Source organism: Nomascus leucogenys, chromosome 5 (assembly GCF_006542625.1).
Source record: "Nomascus leucogenys isolate Asia chromosome 5, Asia_NLE_v1, whole genome shotgun sequence".
NCBI lineage: Eukaryota > Metazoa > Chordata > Mammalia > Primates > Hylobatidae > Nomascus > Nomascus leucogenys.
In genome coordinates this window covers 50254436-50273165 of record NC_044385.1, presented here as the reverse complement: position 1 = coordinate 50273165, position 18730 = coordinate 50254436, and the positions used below count along the sequence as shown (strand labels likewise).

Here is an 18730-nt window from a genome sequence, read left to right as displayed (position 1 = left end):
TTAGATTTTCCTGATTCATTCTTGGTAGGTTGTATGTTTCAAGATATATGTGAAAAGATGCTCAATATCACCAGTCATCATGGAAATGAAAATCAAAATCACAATGAGATATCACTTCATATGTGTTAGGATGGCTATTACTTTCTAGAAAAAAAAAAGATAACAGGTGTTGGTGAGGATGTGGAAAAATAGAACTCTTATACATTGTTGGTACAGTCACTGTGGAAAACAGTATGGAGATTCATCAGAAAAATAAAAAAGAGCTACTATGTGATTCAGTGATCACACTTCTGAGTATACAAAATAATTGAAATCAGTATCTAGAAGAGATATCTATACTTCCGTATTCACTTCAGCATTATTCACAACAGCTAAGATACGGAAATAACCTAAATATCTATTGATATATGAATTGATAAAGAAAATGTGGTATATACATACAATGTAATATTATTCAGCCTCAAAAAAGAAGAAATTCCTGCCAGTTGCAACATCATGGATGAACATGGAGAATATTGTATTCAGTGAGATAAGCCCATAACAGAAGGACAAAGACTGTATGATTCCAGTTATATATATAAGGCTATGAAGGCGAAATAAGCCCATAACAGAAAGAGAAATACTGTATGATTCCACTTATATGAGGGATCTAAAAATAGTCAAACTCCACATGCATGTAGATGTTCACTGTAGCACTATTCACAATAGCAAAGACATGGAATCAACCTAAAAGCCCATCAATGGCAGATTGGATAAAGAAAATGTGGTACATATCCACCATGGAATATTGTGCAGCCATGGAAAACAATGAGATCATGTCCTTTGCAAGAACATGGATGGAGCTGGAGGCCACTATCTTCAGCAGAAACAGAAAACCACATACTGCATGTTCTCACTTATAAGTGGGAGCTAAAAGATGAGGACACATGGACACACAGAGGGGAATGACAGATACCGGGGATGGAGGGTGGGAGGAGGGAGAGAATCAGGAAAAATAACTAATGGATACTAGGCTTAATACCTAGGTGATGAAATTATCTGTATAACAAACCCCCATGACATGAGTTTACCTATCTAACAAACAGCACATGTACCCCTAAACTTAAAGGTTAAAAAATAGTCAAACTCATAGAAGTGAAGAATAGAATGGTGGTTGCCAGGTGCCAGGGGTGAGAAGAAGGGGGTCTTGCTAATCAATGGGTATGAAATATTAGTTATGCAAGATGAAGAATTTCTAGAGATCCACTGGCTAGCATTATGCCTATAATTAACGATACTGTATTATGCACTTAAACAATTGTTAGCAGTGTAGATTTCATGCTAAGTGTTCTTGCCATAATTAAAAAAAAATAAATCTCCAGAGTCTTTATATATTCTCATCTGATCTTCACAGCAACTCATACTCAAAGAAGGTTTTAGTGTTGCTAGTGCATACTAAGTGTGTATACTTAAGCTGAGCAGGTTTACTTGACAAGTTCGAGGTTACAGAAGTTGGTGAGTGGCAGAGCAGGGCCAAGGTCACATCTAGCTCTCAAGCACTGCCCTCTTTCTTGTCCGGCACTTCGCCACTGTTGCTGCTTGGGCTGTTTTCTAGTGGCAAATGTGCTTGGACTGAGCCATTCAGACTCTCTCAGCCTCTCTTTCTGTGAGAAAGATAGAGCTTTTGTGAAGCCAGAGTTTGGGTTTTGAACTGTGAAGGTGTGGTTGAATCTTTCTGTAAGATGGAAGCTACAAGCTTAGGTTCATCAGCACAATACTTCAACTCACTGAACTACCAGCTTTATGGAGTGAAAAGAAAGATAATTATTTTTTTAAATGTTGGCATCTAATTACATTTACCTAGAAGCTGAAGTGTAGGCTAAATATAGCTTGAATGTAATTTCTACTTTATAAATTCTATGATGTTCTGTTGCCAAAGAGGGCATAGAATTTTTAATAGATAATTTTCAGAATTTCATATGAAACTTATATATAACATCTTTTAGTAAAGGAGCTGAGAATTAGCCCAGCTCAAAATATTTTCTCTGCTTTGAAAATAGACTCCTCTTAGCCTTCTGGAGGATGACAAAGCCTATGGTTGCCCATTAACCAACTGCTGGTTATTACTTATTAAAATGCTGTTATTATCTCTACTGGACAGAAAGATATTAAAAGCAAATTATATTCCTTTTTGTGTACATCTTTGAAAACTTTTTTTTCTTTCTTAAAAAAAAAGGGGATACGTGTACAGAACGTGCAGGTTTTCTACATAGGTATACGCGTGCCGTGGTGGTTTGCTGCACCTATTGACCTGTCCTCTAAGTTCCCTCCCCTCCATCCCCCACCCCCTACCCCCCACCCCCCAACAGGCCCTGGTGTGTGTTGTTCTCCTCTCTGCATCCATGTGTTCTCATTGTACAATTCCCACTTATGAGTGAGAACGTGTGGTGTTTGGTTTTCTGTTCCTGTGTTGGTTTGCTGAGGATGATGGTTTCCAGCTTCATCCATGTCCCTGCAGAGGACATGATCTCATTCCTTTACATGGCCGCATAGTATTCCACACATTTTCTTTATCCAGTCTATCATTGATGGGCATTTGGGTTGGTTCCAAGTCTTTGCTTTGTGAATAGTGCTGCAAAAAACATACGTGTGCCTGTGTCTTTATAGTAGAATGATTTATATTCCTTTGGTTATATACCCAGTAATGGGATTGCTGGGTCAAATAGTATTTCTGGTTCTAGATCCTTAAAGAATTTCCATACTGTCTTCCACAATGGTTGAACTAATTTACATTCCCACCAACAGTGTGAAAGCGTTCCTCTTTCTCCACAGCCTCGCCAGCATCTATTGTTTCGTGACTTTTTAATAATCACCATTCTGACTGGTGTGAGATGCTACCTCATTGTGGTTTTGATTTGCATTTCTCTGATGCTGAGTGATGTTGAGCTTTCTTTCATATGTTTATTGGTTACATAAATGTCGTCTTTTGAGAAGTGTCTCTTCATATCCTTTTCCCACTTTTTGATGGGATTATTTTTTTCTTATAAATATGTTTAAGTTCCTTGTAAATTCTGGATATTAGACCTTTGTCAGATGGGTAGATTGCGAAAACGTTTTATAAGTAGATGTGTAGCTTCCTTTCTGAGAACTACCTAGAAGATGGAGATTTGACTGGAGGGTCATCATTGGCTATGAGAAAGGACACTAAAATGTGGGCCAAGGCCAAAGCCAGAGCCAGGGTTGGGTCAGGGGAGCTACTGCCCATGAGAGCTGGGCTCAGGACAGCACAGCCAGCTCTGTAGAGAAACCTGAGCAGGGGCTGGTCTCAGGGCCCACATGAAGCCATGGTAAGGTCACCTCACCACCAGTGTAACATGGACAAAAGTCTTGCCTTTCCTAGCCACTAAAGGCTCTGTTCTTTAAAGGACTAGTACTTTTACTTTGGGTGGTAAATCTTAGGGTTGGAGTAGTTCCAGAGGTGTGGTGACACTTTTGACTTTAATAGGGTAATTAGGATTACAAAGTATGGAGAAACTTCAGGGTCTTTCAATGGTCTGTATTCTTTAGGAATAGGTGTCTTCCAGTCTCCCCAGTACCTGGTACAGGGCCTTATATTCAATCATCCCTTCGTTTCTGTTGTTTATAATGGGTCCATGACAATGGTGACAGTTTTTAACAAGTTTAAAAGCCATTCGAGGCTATCAGCAGTAAATGGAAATTATGTTACATATATAAGTACTGTTGACTAGTAGCTGTGTAACACACACACTCATACACATACGCACATCACATATCTAGTGCTGTCTGAATGAATCTTACAATTGAGTTAAAATGACACCCATAATAGACACATTTTGGTAAAAAGCTGTTCAATCAGTGGAACAGACAGTACACACAGTAGGTTCTTGGGTTACATTGCAAGTTGGAAAATGCAAAAGAGACTTCCTAGAGTTGGAAAATCAACTGGGTTTTGTAGACTGAGTAGGTGTTGGAAAATCAGGGAGGATGGAGGAGTGTCTTCTAGATGTGAAAATGGTATGACCAAAGGCACGGAACTATCAAATCCTCCTTTATTCAGGATTTTAGGATTTGTCACCAGAACCAAGTGGGGAGAAGGGAAATGAGGGTGGAAAGTTAAGGTGGAGCTAGAGTAGGATGTCAGCAACTGCCTGCCCCAGCCCGGCCGAGGAATAGGTAAGTGATCATAAGAAACCAGCAAGCCCACCTTGGCTCAGTGCAGGAGACAGTAAAAGCCACATCTGTCAGTGTCTGGTGCTTCATCTTCATAGCTTGTTGAGGTCTGGGATTAGTCTGTCGTAGAGTTAAGTGATAATGTAGCAAGCCAAGGAGCTATTGTATAGGTCCTTGGAAAAAGGAAGTGTGATTTTAAGATTAATGTGTTTACCACATGGATTGTTACCACCCCTGTCTCCCACTGTAGGGTGTATATTTGTGTTGTTTTTCATAGTAGGTATGAGGGAGCTAGATACTTTCTTCTCCCTTTGTGTACCTCTACTCAGCATCACCTTAGCCTCCAACTTTTTATGCCTCACTTCTGGCATAGGCAGACGTCTGCAGGATGTCAGGCAGTTGAGATAGCAGGTGTTATCTCTGCTTGTGGGACAGAGGGTAACTACTTAGTCTGTTCAAAAGTGGAAGTTATTCCTCGTGTCTTCTGACACTGAACAGTGGCTAACAGAGCTCATTGGCCCAAATCCCTTTGTAAATGATAATCATTATTCTCTTGAGCAAGAATTCTTTCCTAGAAAGGACACTTTTCAGTTAATAAAACATCAGTGGATGTTTCTGTGGAGACTGCTTTGAAGATTTGGTTAAACAAGAAATGTATCAGCAAACGCACCCAGCCCTGGGGATTCTGGAACCACAACATTCTAGGTGCAGATTTCACCTCTCCTGTGTAAGACAGGCCTAGTTATTTCCTTGGAGGGTTGTTTTAATGATTAGAAATAGTATGCATAAACCACCTGGTGCATGGGCACTGAGTAAAGGGTGGAAGTCATCAATACTGTCTACATTTTATATAGATTCCTCCTCCTAAGTTGGAGGTTTGCTATGGTGCATTGATTCAGTGAGATGCTTTTAAATTAAGAAGGTGGCTGCAGCATTTTCTATAAGCAGTGACCACATGAAACCAGCCAGACAGAGGCAGGCTTCGTGAAGACTCAACCTGACTTAGTCACTGACGAGAAGCAATCTTTTTAGTTTTGCTTTGCTGAGAAGGTGGTGCTGATTGCTTTCTTCCATTGGGAAATCAATTTACTGTGCAGCGAATCTTAGTAAGCAGTTTCATACTATTGCTTTTCTAAAAAAAGAGACATGTTTCTGTTTTTTATTAATCATGGAACTGACAGAAGATGGTAGAATTTGTAAAAATTAACCTGTTTGCTCTCCTTTTTTACCACACGTACTGTCTTCTATAAATTAAGAATAAAGAAGGGATTTTTATCTTCCAGTCTTGAAGCTATACCCTCTTCTGGTTTGAAACAAACAGTCTCATGTCCTTGGAGACCTGCCATATATGAATTTCTGGAATAAAAGGAATTTTCAGAGATTTTTGCCTGCTGTCATTTTGAAGGCAAAGTAACAGAGCCATGATTCCAGGAGATGCCCAAAATAGCTGGGCATGTAATTTTGGGGCTAGATGCTTCCTGATCACAAGCTTGAAAACATGTCCTTGGAGTCGAATCCAAGATCAAGTACCATTGGTGTGGAGAATGAGAGGTTTTTATGCTATGGTTTTCTGAAATATACAGTGCAGCTAATTTTTGTGTGTGTGTGTGTGATGGAGTCTCACTCTGTTGCCCAGGCTGGAGGGCAGTGGTGCTCACTGCAACCTCCGCCTCCCAGGTTCAAGCAATTCTCCTGGCTCAGCCTCCCGAGTAGCTGAGACTATAGGTGTGCACCACCATGCCTGGCTAATTTTTGTATTTTTAGTAGAGACAGGGTTCACCATGTTGGCCAGGCTGGTCTCAAACTCTTGACCTCAAGTGGCCCCCACCTCGGCCTCCCAAAGTGCTGGGATTATAGGCGTGAGCCACTGTCCCCAGCTGCAGCTCACTTTTATATAGTGAGATCCGATTTAAAAAAAAATCTCTTCTCTTGGGTGAAGAGAGCATTTGATAATGTTTTTATAAAACAGCCATCTGCACAGTTTCCTTAAAGAGAAGTCATTCTTCATCCTTTTGCAATAGGTTTGATCACCCTATTTTATTTTTACATACAACACTGATTATGTAAAGTTAAGGGCAGCCTCATGATGGGCCAGCGGTTACCTCCATGAAGGTAGGAGGCAGCGAATTGTGGCCCATTTTTTGCCTCTGCTGGGTATTCTACACCAATGACCAAGCAGCCTCTGGGGGGCAGCAGAACACCGGATAAGACCACTGTGTCCTGGGCTTGTCAGGCTTTTCTGACTTGTCATCCAACCCCTCATTTGTGTCCTTGGCTCAGTGCCCAACCTTCTCTTTGCCTAGCAAAACTCATCCTCTTGGCCTTGTCAGAATGAGAGTCTTCGGCCTTCAGCCTCCTTTGCCCTACTGTCTTCACTCACATCCTTCTTCCCTGCACTCTGAAACCTTCCTGGTCTACTTTGTACCATGTCACATAGCTTAATGATGGGAATTGTTTGCTGTTGTTTCACAAGCAGGTTTGCCTATCCTTATAGCAAGAACAAAGTCATGTCTGTTTCCCATAATGCCAGGAATTCCCTGAAGGCCTAAAGACATGCTCAACAGCAGGTGGAATATCCCTTAATCTGTAGTGAGTGCCTGATGCCTATTTGATAATTTGATTGTCAAGATGGTCCTGTTTTTGCACAAATGAAGGTATTGGCTTTGCTTTACTTATTTCTGAAACTGCTACATTCTCACATGCCTTCCAGTTTAATTGTTCTTGATTGGGGTGAAATATAGAGGAATTTAAAAATTAGCCCAGGGTTGTAATGGAAGCAGTAAGTTGGCTGTACAGATGCAGATTTGCATCTTGGTCTTTCTCCTTCCCAGCTGTGTACCTTGGGCAAATTAATTTCTCAACCTCAGTTTCCTCACCCATAAAATGGGATTATCTAAGGTGATCAAATAATTTATTATCTAAACTGGAAACTGGAACATATTTGAGAGTGGAGGATGTTAAAGAAAAACCAGAGATAGGTAGTAGTTGAAGCAGTAAAAAAAAATTATTTGGGAACTGTTGTAATAGGGGAAAAGAGACCTCAGTATGGAACTGGACTCAGTTTTTTTTTTTTTTTTTTTTTTTGAGACGGAGTCTTGCTCTGTCTCCCGGGCTGGAGTGCAGTGGCATGTTTTCAGCTCACTGCAACCTCCACCTCCTCCTCCCGGGTTCAAACGATTCTTCTGCCTCAGCCTTCCAAGTAGCTGGGACTACAGGCCCACACCACCATGACTGGCTGATTTTTGTATTTTTGGTCGAGACAGGGTTTTGCCGTGTTAGCCAGGCTGGTCTCGAACTCCTGGCCTCAGGTGATCCACCCGCCTCGGCCTCTCAAAGTGCTGGGATTACAGGCAAGAGCCACTGCACCCGGCCAGAACTGGGCTTAATTCTGAATACAGCTTGGACAAGGGGGATATAGCCAAGGAGCAAGGTGGGGGTCATTGAGTGGAATATTAAGAGGAAACATTGGGAAATAGGGGGATTCTGGCTAAACAGATCTAACAGGATTCCTCCTGAAGGCAGCCAGGGTGATCAGACACCAAGAGTAGGTGATGAAGAATTTGGCCAGATAATGGAGCATGATCAGATATTGCAGGTGGGGGGTTCGTTCTAAACCGACTTAGCAGGATTCTTGCTACAGTAAAGATGGACACCAAGGTCGAGGCCTAGAGAGCTTAGAGGAGCTTGACTAAAGTTTAGTCAAGGAGAGAGTCTTTGTCCAGTGGCACAGTTTTATCATGTAGACTTTTAAAAGATTTATTACCTGATAAGTTGTTTTTATTTTCAGCTTACCTACCTATATAGTTGTTCTATTAAGCCAGGTATAGTGGCTCACACCTGTAATCTTTGCACTTTGGGAGGCTGAGGCAGGAGGATCACTTGAGGCTAGGAGTTCGAGACCAGCCTAGGCAACTTTTATCATCTCTACAAAAAAGTTTTAAATTAGCTGGATGTGGTGGTGCATGCCTGTAGTCCCAGTTACTTGGGGGGCTAAAGTGGGAGGCTTATCTGAGTTCAGGAGTTTGAGGTTGTGGTAAGCTATGATTGCACCACTCCACTCCTGCCTGGGTAACATCTAGAGATGCTATCTCTAAAAATAAAGTAGTCCTGTTGAAAACATTTTGACTAGAACAATTTCCTCTCAAAAAACAATTTTATTTCCTCCTCAAAAACAAGTTTGATCTCCTCCCCCAAATTAATATATAAATAGGACAAATGCCAAATTGTTTAAAATGCTGGGGCAGTGGGTATAAACTATACATATGGTGCTTTAAAGAATCAAAGTGGTACATGTAAAGTGTCTAGTACTTGGAACATACTATGTATTCAGAAAAGGACTTTTTCATTTTTCCCTCCTGGAGGAAGGTTGGACAAAGAAGCACTGATCAGCAATAAACAAAGGCCTATGGGCTTTTTAAAAAGGCTATTGCAAGAAGGGTATGCTCCTAGCTTTCCAGGTCCTAACAACTCAAGGTGTGAGTTTTGTCCAACGCAAGCAGGAAAATACTGATTGAAGAACATAGTACTGTCTCTACATACTCAGGCAGCTGTCTCGGCAATGGAGAACATACCCAGGGGACAGCTATGCATTTTGTCTGGTACTTTGGCTGCCCTGTGAGCACAGAGCCCTTTTCTTTATTGTGAATTCATGACTGCTTCTGGGCAACCTGCCTAGAAAGCTGGAGAACCGTCTCTGGCACCCATCTGCTGCACCCAGCTCCTGCCTGTTTAGGAACGTGATCTTACCAATTGCATTTAAATAATGGGTTTACTATAAACTTAATAGTTTGAGCTGTAAAATCCACACTTGCTGTATTAGTCCATTTTCATACTGCTATGAAGAAATACCCAAGATTGGGTAATTTATAAAGAAAAAACAGTTTAGTGGATTCACAGTTCCACATGGCTGAGGAGCCCTCACAATCATGGCGGAAGGTGAAAGAGAAGCAAAGGCACATCTTACGTGGCGCCAGGCCAGAGAGCATGTGCAGGGGAACTGCCCTTTATACAACCATCAGATCCCGTGTGAGACTTATTTGCTATCTCAAGAACAGCATAGGAGAAACCCACTCCCATGATTCAATTACCTCGCACTGGGTCCCTCCCATGACACGTGGGGATTATGGGAGCTACAATTCAAGATGAGATTTGGGTGGGGTCACAGCCAAACCATATCACCTGCCTTGAAGGTTGCTGGCCCCATGTAGCCAGAAGCTTAACTGCCATTCTGTGATTGGATTTCCAGGGTTGGGGCCATCCCTTTCAGAAACTCTAAATTCATGACTTCTTGCCCTGACTCTTGTAAGTGCTATTTTGCTCTAGTAATGAGAGCTCTTGAGCCTGTGTGTTCATTTAACCTAACACCCTGCAGAGCTGAGGCTTGGGTTTTTGCCAATTCCTTGTGAGATGGAGAATCCAAGGAATCTGGCCTCCTGGAAGTGAGGAAGGATGTGCATATGTGAACATCAGTGTGTGACACGAGAGTCAAGCCGGGGAGCAGGTAGAGTTGCAGGGCAGCCCTCTGTATGACTCCTAACAGCCTCTTCTTTCTCTAGGTATGTGTACATTCCAGTGGGCGGGTCCCAGCATGGCCTGCTGGGGACACTGTTGTCCACGGCGATGACATTTGCATTTGTGAGCTACTGGCATGGCGGCTACGACTACCTCTGGTGCTGGGCAGCGCTCAACTGGCTAGGAGTCACTGTGGAGAATGGAGTCCGGAGGCTGGTGGAGACTCCCTGCATCCAGGACAGTCTGGTGAGTAGGATCTTTGCTCCTGTGTTAGGGGACAGTGGAACTAGGCAGATCAGGTTTATTAGGGATGGGGCCATCAGATTCCCTGCCCCCACTATGGGCCCTTTCTACTAGGTTGGTTCAAAGTCCATATGCCTAGAGGCAAGAGAGCTGGAAAAGAAGCTTCTGTAGTGCATATATGTGTGTTTGTGCCTGTGTGTGTATGTGTATATATAGCTATAAAAAATGTATTATGTAAAAATTAGAACATTTAAACAAGAAACAGACCTCTCTTCAACAGAAACCATGTTAAGATCCATTCTTCTAGTTTTTTCTATGTGTATATATAAACAGATATATGTATATAACATTAAAACAAATGCTATTACAGAGAGACGATTGTATCGGGACCACCTTTTTAAGTCACCGAGTCCATACTTAACCACCCTTTCAATGGCTACATAGAATTCCCTTATGTGGATATGCCATAATTTATTTTAGTCTCCTATTATTAGTAATCATATTATTCTAAAGGTTTTTTCCAACTATCAACTGTATTAAGATGAATATCATCACCAGGATGAATTCTCGTAAGTGAAATTTCCAGGTTCAAGGTTTTTCTCATCTTTAATGTTCATTATGTATATTGCTTATTAACTCTTAACTGCCCTGTAGAAAAAAGTACACTGATTTATATTTCTACCAATGGTGCATAAGAATGACCTTGCTAATATTGAGTATAACTGGAATTTTAAATCCTTGATAGGTATTGTATATAGTAGTATAAAAAACAGCTAAGATTTTTAAGAAGCAGTTCAACTTTACAGGAAAATGATTTGGAAAATCAATTAAGCATTTCTCTTTACACATATATTTTAAGTGATTTTAACCTATGGGCATAGCTTTTATCTTGCGAATGTGGTATATGATATATTACAATATTGTAGGAAATCATCAGTTCTGAAGATGTAGCAATATTCCTCTAACCCCGAAAAAAGTAGCTAAAAAGAAATGAGCTGGCATCAGTGTTCATGGCAGGTAATCACACACAGAAAATTTGAAAAATGATTAATGTGGCTAAATTCCACCCAGTATGAATAACTAAAGCAAATGCACTTTAAAAAGCCCTGTCAAAACAGAATACATTTACATATGTCTTTATAAAGATAGCCATAGTACAAGTGGACAGTTATTTCAATAAAAACTGAAATAAACCGAGTAGTCAAACAACACATTGGAGGAGATTTAAATATGCTCATGTATGTATAAAGATAAATATTTTTCCAGCCACCAGCAGGAAAGAAATGCCAGTGGATTCTAACAGAAAATGGTATTTCAGTGAAAGCCATGGCTATGTAACACACAGGAAAACCAAAAAGGATGGTATCATAAAGATTTTAATCTTCGTCCTCAAATCTGAGCATTCTGCTCCAAAGCCTGAAAACACAGTTATCACCTTTGAAAGTCAGAAGGTTCTTTTCAACCCAGTCTGTGGCCCTGCAACACATTTTCTGTGCTCTTTCATGGAGCAACTAACATTAACCTTGAAACTTAATGTTAAGCAGTGCTCTTTGGCCTTTAAGCCATAGCTTATGCTAGTAATAATTTTAGAAATCTAAAACATTAGAGTAACCCAACTGTGCCATGTAGCCTGTGGCCTGTTCATTTTGGTTCAAAATAAATCAAGGCATCAAGCACACTTACTCACAGGATGAAGCTCTTGCCTGTCTACCTTGCTCCATCACAGCTTGCTCCCGGACTCACTCATTCACCTCACTTGACCTTCCATCTACAATTCAGGTACCTTGGTACATAGTAATTTTTGATAGGCATTTTTTTGGCAAAATATTTGTCTTATATGTTGCAAATATGATGTTTGGCTTGCATATTTATTGAGCAAGAATATATGAAACCTATTTTTATCACCTACAAGCCTGGTAGGCAGTTACAGCTATTTAGACGATGCACTCGTTGGGTACATGGCCAGGTTCCCATTACTCTGTTTATCCCCATTGTCTGAGTGAGCCTCAGTGTTAAATCAGTGCACAATTAGTGCTTTCATATCAGGTCGATTCTTTAGTTCTTCCTCCACTTGTCCAGACATAGAGTCTTCCTCCAGTACCCTGTTTCTTATGTAGTTCCACACAACATCCAAATGCACACAGCTTTTTGAGTAAACTATTTCCCCACTTAGGTTACCCTTCTTCCCTCTCTTTCCATGAATCAATTTCCTGTTCTTCTGTAAAAATCCAAATGAAGACTTATTGGCTTTGTGAGTTCATTCTGCATGCCCCTCACATCCTCAGTATTATTCAGAGTTCTCCAGAGAAACAGATCAATAGGATGTGCGTGTGTTTGGGTAGGGGGATAGGGATGATGGTAAAGAAATTTAGTATGCAGAATTAGACCATGTGATTTTGTAGGCTGAGAAATTCAGACCCAGGAGAACTGATGGTGTAAGTTCCAGTCCAAAAAAAAAAAGGCAAGAGAAGACCAGTGTCCTATCTCAAAGACAGTCAGGCTTGAAGACAGAAAAAAATATTGTGTTAGCTTTCTATTCTATTCAGAACTTCAACAGATTGGATGAGGCCCACTCACATTGGGGAAGGAAATCTGCCTTATTCAGTCTATTGATTCAAATGTTAATCTCATCCAGAAACACCTTCACCAGAACACCCATGAATAATATTTAAGTGAATATTTGGGCCCAGTCAGGTTTACAAATAAAATTAACCATCACACCCTTTCTTCATGGTGTATATCCTTCATCTGTTTCATTAAGATAGATTAGCAGATGTCTAAATAACGAAAATTATTTTTTCTTTGTCATATCTTCTTTTCAAAAAATGTTTGTGGGTACATAGTAGGTGTTTGTATTTATGAGGTACATGAGATATTTTGATACAGGCATGCAATGTGTAATTATCACATGGGGGTAAATGGGGTATCCATCATCTCAAGCATCTATCCTTTCTTTGCATTACAACCAATCCAGTTATACTCTTCCAGTCAGTTTTAAATATATAATAATTGTTGACTGCAGTCACCTTGTTGTGCTACCAAATACTACATCTTATTCTATATAACTATATTTTTGTGCTCATTAACCATCCTTCCCGCCAATTACCCTTCCAAGCCTCTGGTCATCATCCTTTTACTCTCTGTCTCCACAAGTTCAGTTGTTTTAATTTTTAACTCCCACAAACAAGTGAGAACATGTGAAGTTTGTCTTTCTGTGCCTGGCTTATTTCCCTTAATTACTTCCAGTTCCATCCATGTTGTTGCAAAAGATAGGCCCTCATCCTTTTTTATGGCTGAATAATACTCCATTGTGTATATGTACCACATTGTCTTTATTTGTCTTTTGATGGACACTTAGGTTGCTTCCAAATCTTGGCTATTGTGAATAGTACTACAGTAAACATGGGAGTGCAAATATCTCTTTAATTTACTCATTTCCTTTCTTTTGAGTATATCCCAAGCCATAGGACTGCTGAATCATATGATAATTCTGTTTTTAGTTTTTTGAGGAACCTGTGAACTGTTTTCCATACCGTGGTCTTGTACTAATTTACCTTCCCACCAACAGTGTACAATGATGCCGTTTTCTCCACATCCTTACCAGCTTTTTAGATAAAAGCCATTTTAACTGGGGACAGATAATATCTTATTGTAGTTTTGATTTGAATTTTTCTGACTTTAGTGTTGAGCACTTTTTCATATACCTGTTTGCCATTCGTAGGTCATCTTTTTAGAAATGTCTATTCAGATCTTTGCCCATTTCTTAATCAGATTATTAGGTTTTTTCCCTGTAGAGTTGTTTCAGCTCCTTATATATCCTAGTTATTAATCCCTTGTCAGATGGACAGTTGACAAATATTTTCTCCCATTCTGTGGGTTGTCTCTTCACTTTGTTGATTGTTTCCTTTACTGTGCAAAAAACTTTTAACTTGATGTGATCCCATTTGTCTATTTTTGCTTGGTTGCTTGTGCCTATGGGGTATTACTAAAGAATTACTTGCTAACTCCAGTATCCTGGCAAGTTTCTCCAATGTTTTCTTCTAGTAGTTTCATATTGTGAGACCTTAAATTTAAGTCTGTAGTTAATTTTGATTTGATTTTTTTTTAATATGGTGAGAGATAGGGGTCTAGTTTCATTCTTCTTTATATGGATATCCAGTTTTCCCAGCACCATTTTTTGAAGAGATTTTCTTTCCCCCAGTGTATGTTCCTGGCACTTTTGTTGAAAATGAGTTCACTGTTGATGTGTGGATTTGTTCCTGGGTTCTCTATTCTGTTCCATTGATCGATGTGTCTGTTTTTGCACAATACCATACTATTTTGGTTACTAGAGCTTTGTCATATATTTTGAAGTTAAGTAATGTGATTCCTCCAGTTTTGTTATTTTTCCTTAGAATAGCTTTGGCTATTCTGTGTCTTTTGTGGTTCCATATAAGTTTTAGGATTTTTTTTTAAATTTCTGTGAAGAATGTCATTAGTATTTTGATAGAGATTGCATTGAATCTGTAGATTACTTTAGGTAATATGGATGTTTTAACAATATTGATTATTTCAATCCATGAACATGGAATATCTTTCCATTTTTTGTGTTCTCTTCGATTTCTTTCATCAGTGTTTTATAGCTTTCATTGTGGAGATCTTTCACTTCTTTGGTTAATTCCTAGGTATTTAATTTTATTCATAGCTATTATAATTGGGATTACTTTCTTGATTTCTTTCTCTTAGTCTGGCTAAAGACTTGTCAATTATATGCATCTTTTCAGAAAACCAACTTTTCTTTTTTTTTTAAATTATACTTTAAGTTCTAGGGTACATATGCACAGCGTGCAGGTTTGTTACATATGTATACATGTGCCATGTTGGTGTGCTGCACCCATTAACTCATCATTTACATTAGGTATATGTCCTAATGCTATCCCTCCCCACTCCCCCTACCCCATGACAGGCGTGGGTGTGTGATGTTCCCCTTCCTGTGTCCAAGTGTTCTCATTGTTCAATTCCCACCTATCAGTGAGAACATGTGGTGTTTGGAAAGAACCAACCTTTCATTTCATTGATTTTTGTATTTTCATTGTATCCATTTTATGTATTTCTTCCCTGATCTTTGTTTCCTTTGTTCTAATTTTGGGTTTGGTTTGCTCTTTTCTAATTCTTTAAGGTGCATCATTAGGTTATTTTTAGTTTTTCTACTTTTCTGATGTAGGTGCCTATAGTTATAACTTTCCTCTTAGTACTTCTTTCGCTATATCCCATCAGTTTTGGCATGTTGTGTATCCATTATCATTTGTTTCAAGGAGTGTTTCAATTTCTTAAGTTCTTTATTGACCCTCTGTCATTCAGGAGCATATTGTTTAATTTCCCTGTGTTTGTATAGTTTCCAAAATTCCTCGTTATTGATTTCTGCTTTTATTCCATTGTTCAGAGAAAATAGTGGATATAATTTCATTTTTAAAAATGTTTTAAGACTTATTTTGTGGCCTAACATATGGTCTATCCTTGATAATGATCCATATATGGAGGAGAAGAATGTGTATTCTGCAGCCATTGGATGAAATGTTCTGTAAATGTCGATTAGGTCCATTTGACCTGTGCTGCAGGTTAAAGCTGGTATTTCTTTGTTGATTTTCTGTTTGGATGATCTGTCTAATTCTGAAAGTGGGATGTATAATTTCTTCAGCTGTTATTGGGGTATCTCTCTTTAGCTCTAATAATATTTGCTTTGTACATCTGGGTGCTCCAATATTGGTTGCATATGTTATTTACAACTGTTATATCTTCTTGCTGAATCGATCCCTTTATCATTATATAATGATGATATGTGTCTTTGTCTCTTTTTATAGTTTTTGTCTTGAAATCTATTTTGTCTGATTTAAGTATAGCTGCTGATGTTCTTTTATGGTTTCCATTGGCATGGAATATCTTTTTCCATTTCTTTACTTTCAGTCTGTGTGTCTTTATAGGTTAAGTATGTTTCTTGTAGCCAACAGATCATGGGGTCCTGCTTTTTAATCTATTTAGCCACTCTGTCCTTTGATTGGAGAGTTTAGTCTATTTGCATTCAATGTTATTATTTATAAATAAGGAATTCCTCTTGCCATTTACTATTTGTTTTCTGTTTTGTGGTCTTCTCCTTCTTTCCTTCCTTTCTGTCTTTTAGTGAAAGTGATTTTCTCTGGTGGTGTGTTTTAATTTGTTGTTTTTTGTGTATCTGTAGTGTGTTTTTTGATTTGAAATTACCACGAGTCTTGCAAATAATCTTATCACCCATTATTTTAAACTGACATCTTAACAGTGATTGCATAAACAAATTAATAAGCAAAGAGAAAACTAATAAAAACTCTACACTTTAACTTTGTTTGCACTGCTTTTAACTTTTTGTTGTTTTTATTTATGTCTCATTGTACTATCTATGTCTTTAAAAGTTGTTGTTATTTGTTATTGGTTTGTGTTTTAGTCTTTCTACTCAATATATGAGTAGTTTGTAGGCCACAATTACATTGTTATAGTATACTGTGTTTTCCTGTGTACTTGATATTGCCAATGAGTTCTGCACCTTCAGATGATTTCTTACTGCTTATTAACATCCTTTTCTTTCATATTGAAGAACTAGTCTTGGCATTTCTTGTTCTGGTGTTGATGAAATTCCTCAGCTTGTTTGTCTGGGCAAGTCTATTTCTCCTTCATGTTTGAAGGATATTTTTGCTGAATATACTATTTTAGGATAAAAGTTTTTTTCGTTCACTTTATATCTTGCTACCCTCCCTGAACTGTAAGGTTTCCATTAAAAAATCTTCTGCCAGATGTGTTGGAGCTCCAGTGTATGGTATTTGTTTCTTTGCTCTTGTTGCTTTTCAGATTCTTTTTTTTAAAATTTATTTATTTAAGTTTTAGGGTACATAAGCACAACGTGCAGGTTTGTTACATATGTATACATGTGCCATGTTGGTGTGCTGCACCCATTAACTCATCATTTAGCATTAGATATATCTCCTAATGCTATCCCTCCCCCCACCTCACAACAGGCCCCAGTGTGTGATGTTCCCCTTCCTGTGTCCATGTGTTCTCATTGTTCAATTCCCACCTATGAGTGAGAACATGGGGTGTTCGGTTTTTTGTCCTTGTGATAGTTTGCTGAGAATGATGGCTTCCAGCTTCATCCATGTCCCTACAAAGGACATGAACTCATCCTTTTTTATGGCTGCATAGTATTCCATAGTGTATATGTGCCACATTTTCTTAATCCAGTCTGTCATTGTTGGACATTTGGGGTGGTTCCAAGACTTGGCTATTGTGAATAGTGCCGTAATAAACATACGTGTGCATGTGTCTTTATAGCAGCATGATTTATAGTCCTTTGCGTATATACCAAGTAATGGGATTGCCGGGTCAAATGGTATTTCTAGTTCTAGATCCCTGAGGAATCGCCACACTGACTTCCACAATGGTTGAACTAGTTTACAGTCCCACCAACAGTGTATAAGTGTTCCTATTTCTCTACATCCTCTCCAGCACCTGTTGTTTCCTGACTTTTTAATGATGGCCATTCTAACTGGTGTGAGATAGTATCTCACTGTGGTTTTGATTTGCATTTCTCTGATGGCCAGTGATGATGAGCATTTTTTCATGTGTTTTTTGGCTGCATAAATGTCTTCTTTTGAGAAGTGTCTGTTCCAGTCCTTCGCCCACTTTTTGATGGGGTTGTTTGTTTTTTTCTTGTAAATTTGTTTGAGTTCATTGTAGATCCTGGATATTAGCCCTTTGTCAGATGAGTAGGTTGCAAAAATTTTCTCCCATTCTGTAGGTTGCCTGTTCACTCTGATGGTAGTTTCTTTTGCTGTGCAGAAGCTCTTTAGTTTAATTAGATCCCATTAGTCAATTTTGGCTTTTGTTGCCATTGCTTTTGGTGTTTTAGACATGAAGTCCTTGCCCATGCCTATGTCCTGAATGGCATTGCCTAGGTTTTCTTGTAGGATTTTAATGGTTTTAGGTCTAACATGTAAGTCTTTAATCCATCTTGAATTAATTTTTGTATAAGGTGTAAGGAAGGGATCCAGTTTCAGCTTTCTACATATGGCTAGCCAGTTTTTCCAGCACCATTAAATAGGGAATCCTTTCCCCATTTCTTGTTTTTGTCAGGTTTGTCAAAGATCAGATAGTTGTAGATATGCAGGATTATTTCTGAGGGCTCTGTTCTGTTCCATTGATCTATGTCTCTGTTTTGGTACCAGTACCATGCTGTTTTGGTTACTGTAGCCTTGTAGTATAGTTTGAAGTCAGGTAGCATGATGCCTCCAGCTTTGTTCTTTTGGCTTAGGATTGACTTGGTGATGCGGGCTCTTTTTTGGTTCCATATGAACTTTAAAGTAGTTTTTTTCCAATTCTGTGAGGAAAGTCATTGGTAGCTTAATGGGGATGGCATTGAATCTATAAATTACCTTGGGCAGTATGGCCATTTGCACGATATTGATTCTTCCAACCCATGAGCATGGAATGTTCTTCCATTTGTTTGTATCCTCTTTTATTTCATTGAGCAGTGGTTTGTAGTTCTCCTTGAAGAGGTCCTTCACATCCCTTGTAAGTTGGATTCCTAGGTATTTTATTCTCTTTGAAGCAATTGTGAATGGGAGTTCACTCATGATTTGGCTCTCTGTTTGTCTGTGATTGGTGTACAAGAATGCTTGTGATTTTTGTAGGTTGATTTTGTATCCTGAGACTTTGCTGAAGTTGCTAATCAGCTTAAGGAGATTTTGGGCTGAGACAATGGGGTTTTCTAGATATACAATCATGTCATCTGCAAACAGGGACA

The 18730-nt window shown here is 39.1% G+C and overlaps 1 protein-coding gene across 5 annotated transcripts in view; it reads left to right on the top strand.

Moving 5' to 3' along the window:
* The window catches only part of HHAT (hedgehog acyltransferase), a 357081-nt gene that overhangs the window by 247429 nt on the left and 90922 nt on the right, over positions 1-18730 (top strand). For all 5 annotated transcript variants that reach the window (XM_003273028.2, XM_012506702.2, XM_012506700.2 and 2 more), the window contains one exon: positions 9726-9927. In XM_003273028.2, the coding sequence (XP_003273076.2) occupies positions 9726-9927 (202 nt within the window). The remainder of the gene's footprint in view (positions 1-9725; positions 9928-18730) is intronic.